General features: G+C 58.9%; 1 protein-coding gene across 1 annotated transcript in view; it reads left to right on the top strand.

The window, feature by feature from the left end:
* Positions 1-4,080, top strand: part of CCDC13 (coiled-coil domain containing 13) — a 38,882-nt gene that overhangs the window by 13,563 nt on the left and 21,239 nt on the right. The window contains exons 6-7 of the mRNA XM_045294994.1: positions 2,701-2,865; positions 3,517-3,693. Coding sequence (XP_045150929.1) covers positions 2,701-2,865; positions 3,517-3,693 — 342 coding nt within the window. The remainder of the gene's footprint in view (positions 1-2,700; positions 2,866-3,516; positions 3,694-4,080) is intronic.

Genomic DNA, 4,080 nt, shown 5'->3' with positions numbered 1-4,080 from the left:
GCTCGCGCTCAGAGACCGTGTGTGACTGTCCTAATTGGAGACGTCTCCCAAACAAGTCGCTCCAGATGCTCCTTGTTGCTGGAAAGTCCTCTCGACTCCATAAAAAGCCGTAGCCACGTCTTCTCTATGGTCCGGACCTCTGGGAGCCCGCAGGGAGCTAGGCGGTTTGGCTCAGACCCCTCAGACCCCAGCGTGCAGCCTGGCCGCTGTGGGGCGCAGGGCGAGCAGATGCATCTCCCTGGACCTCGGTGCTCCCCTCTGTGTAGCAGCTCACAGGGAGGTGCGGTCAGGAGGACCGAGAGGGTCAATCAGTGCCAGGTGCTTGGTGATGTAGGTCTGCTGTGATTTTTTCCCTTTATTTCTTTCTATCTGAGAAGCATGAGGAGAGTGTGACTCCCACCATTTGCCAAGAGGGTCCCCTGCATCCCCGGGGCCTTATGTCACTTTCAGTTCCCAGGCTGCTTGTGTGCCCCGTGGGGTTCTGCAGGGCCACGGAAGGGGTGGGGAAACTCCAAAAGACTGATGGATCCCAAGTCCAAATCTGGCCTCTGCCGCGGTTCACAAGCCCTGTGCCCCGGGGCGGAGGACCTCATCGTTCCGTGCCTCAGTTTCCTCTCCTGTAGAACAGAGGTGGAAATGCCTTGCTCCGAGGACTGTTGGGACATGAAGGGCAGTAATATGCGGAAAAGACCCAGCCATCGTAAGCCCTCAGGACATTAACTATTATTGTTACTGCTGTCATGGTGTAGAACCAAATCACTAAAATCTCGTGTCCCTCCATGCTTCAAGGGACCCCGATGTGTAGTGGATTGTACGTCGGGCTGCGAGGCCCACAAGGTCAGCAGTTCGAAACCACTGCCCTACCTGCAGAAGAAAGATGAGGCTTTCTACTCCTGTAAAATGTCAGTCTCAGAAACCCGCTCGGGCAGTTGGAGCCTGTCTGTGTGAGTCCTGGTAGACAAGAGAAACAAATCCAGAAACTCATACATGTGTAATAGAGAACTTTATATCAAAGAGTCATTGTATATTAAGAAAACATCCCAGCCCCGTCCAGATCAGGTCCATAAGTCTGATATTAGCGCCTATGTTCAATACCAGTCTGTAAATTCCTCTTCAGACTCACGTAATACATGCAATGATGCCCACGGCAGGAAGATCACAGGCCAGTGGATGAAAAGTCTTGTGAATCCAATGGCGGTGGAAATATCTCAGTGCTGGCATGGGTCTCCACGTGGCTTCTCTAGCTCCAGGACTCTGGCTCCATCAGCGTAGCTCCATATGGCTTGTCAGCAGGAAGATGAAGCAGAGAGTGTATCTGGTCTCCAGCAAGCTATTTATCTCCTTAGCACCTCCAAATGAGGTCATCAAGCTGCGACCTGATTGACAGGCTAGACTCCACCCCTTTGCTCTTCATAGTCTCAAGCTGTAGCCAGATGATATACCTGCCACACACTCCTACAGTGGAGGTGAACTTGGCTTTGAACGAGAGCTTCAGTGGAGTTACCACACGAGGGCACTGGTGCCTGCTTTCCCAGCAATGCGGCGGCCTTTGCTGCCGAGGGACACTGGCCGGCCTTGCCTTCTTTGCAGGCCCAGGGGGACTGGAGAGAATTTACCCACCACGCGCCCACACGTGGGCCCAGCCTTGCACAAGTTACCTAATCCCAAACACAATCCTGAGGGTGTATTAGACACCGGGCCACTGACCGCAGGTCCATTGTCCAAACCCACCAGCCACTCCTCGGGAGGAGGATGGGGCTGACTGCTCCTGTGGAGAGGCACACGTCTTGGAAACCCAAAGGGACAGCTCTGTCCTGTCCTACAGGGCGCCCACAAGTCAGAGTGGGCCCGATGGCAGTCAGGCGAGAGCTTTCCAGAAAAACAGCTGGCTGTGCCCTTCCCCCAGGTCTCCGGTGGGTTTGCCCCGGGCAGCCACCAACAGCCACCACCATCATCTTAGAAGTATTACACGGGGTTCCCAGACACAGGCAGATTCAGGGGTGCCTGCCTGAACTCACAGGATCCCCACCACAGCCTTGCCGAGCGCGTAACCCTTGGGCACATTCGACACCTGAGAGAACCGAGATTCAGAGACGTGCCCAGCCACCTGGCCGAGGGAGGCTTTGAGGCCGTCTCTCAGCTTCCAGATCCTTCCCTCTTTGTTGGCACCTCCGTCCAGTGACCAGGAGCCTACTGCCCCCCATAAGCCAGCCGACCTAGGCTACGGAGGTCCTGGTACTGACCTCCCGCCACCCCCGCCCAGATTCCCAGGGGCCACGCCTCTGATTCCTGGTCTCAAACAGCCCTTCAGAGATCCTCATCTACCTCGAGGCCTGGTGATGTGGGTTACAAGTGGGCTGCTGACCCCAGGTCCTTGGTTCAAAACCACCAGCTGCTCCAAGGGAGAAAGAGGAGGCTTTCAGCTCCAGGATAGAGTGACAACCTCAGAAACCCACAGGGGCAGTTCTCCCCTGTCCTGAAGGGTCACTGAGTCCACATCAACCAGGTGGCAGTGAGTTTGTTTTATTTGACCTTGAAATCTCACTCTGCTAAGCCTGACCCCCATCTCTCTGATGTCCTCCTGGTTTTGCACAAAACCCCAGGGCTTGATTCCCAGTCTAGTGGGATCTCCCCTCAGCTCAGGGCAGCCCTGTGTAGGCAAGTTGTGACTGGCTGCGGGATGGGACGCACCACCCTCAGGTTCGAGATCTGGAGAAGCAGCTGGGAGAGGCCCGGAGCCAGTCCGCGGGGACGGCCAGAGATGACCTGCCCGCCGTCCACTCCGACCCAAGGAAGCTGTCAGCACAGGAGAAACACTTGCTGCGGCTCCGAGTCCTGGAACGGGAGAAACAGGAGAGTTGGGAGGTAAGGCGGGTCTGCGTCCTGGGGGGACGTCCCTGACAGGGAGCCCTGGGGACACGGGGACAGGGTAGAGAGAGCCCCAGAGGCCTGGGCAGCACACGCAGTCTGCAGTGCATTGCCGTCCAGAGCTGGGTGGTGCCCAGGGCCTGTGTGGAGGGGGTGGGAAAGAGAATGGAGCAGGCAGGGGCCTGCGGCCCATCCTAGCGGTCCGCGGAGTGTGGTACCATGCCTCAGCTGAAACCCAAGACTCCATGCCCATCATAGGCGGGTGGCTTTTCCTTCCCTGGCTCGGGAGGGATGGAGGGTGGGGGCAGCCGTGCTCTCTGGGGCCCACAGGTTTCCTTTCAGGGCAGGGGGCAGCTGCCTGGAAGCCTGTGTGCTGGGTCTGCAGAAAGGAGTGCCGCCATCCATTAGCGATGCCTGCTGTGGGCGAGGGCAGGGAGGGAGGCTGCAGGCCACCTGGCATCTCTGAGTGTCCCCGGGCTGAGGGGTCCTATGCTGACAGTCTTCTGACCTTCTCTGTGATGCCAGCAAGTGCCCCTCCTGTCTCTGGGCCCCACCAGCGACTGAGAGCATGGCGGGGCGGGGTGGAAGGCAGACGTGGCTGAGGCCCCACTGAGCCCCGCTGTGCGGTGACTGCTTCTCTGGGTACAGAAGCTGGCAAGTGAGCGGGACGCACTTCAGCGTGAGCTGGAGGAGCAGAAGAAGAAGGCCGAGGCGGTGAGGTCCCGGAACAAGGTGCTGGCCAGCGAGGTGAAGACCCTGCGGAGTCAGATGGGCACCCTGGTGGAGAAGGGCAGGCATGACGACGAGCTCATCGACGCCCTCATGGTATGCCGGCCACGCGGCCCCCTGGCACGCCGGGCAGGGCGGGGGCCACAGCCAGCCTCGGGCCAGGAGCAGCCCAGAGAGGGCTGCGGAGCTGGGGGCACCCAGCAGCGGCCACCAGGCAGCCGAGCCCAGTGAAGGGCAGACGTGGGAGGGGGCCAGGAGCTGGGGGCCTGGAGGAGGGTCAGCCGAGGGCCCGAGCCAGTTATTGTCTGTGTGCTGGCAGGACCCTCCATAAGAGAGCCCCGTCCATTGGGGGCCCGGAGAGGGTGCTTTTAAAGGTTAAGCCCAAGACCACCCCCAGGGACATGTTATCGCCCCCTTCCACAGACAGAGGGAAGCTAAGTTAAAGGCCTCTACTAAGGACACACACACACACACACACACACA

The sequence above is a fragment of the Echinops telfairi genome, unplaced genomic scaffold (genome assembly GCF_000313985.2).
Source record: "Echinops telfairi isolate 266 unplaced genomic scaffold, ASM31398v2 ScPeMD7_4225;HRSCAF=4972, whole genome shotgun sequence".
NCBI lineage: Eukaryota > Metazoa > Chordata > Mammalia > Afrosoricida > Tenrecidae > Echinops > Echinops telfairi.
This window is presented reverse-complemented; position numbering and strand designations above follow the sequence as displayed.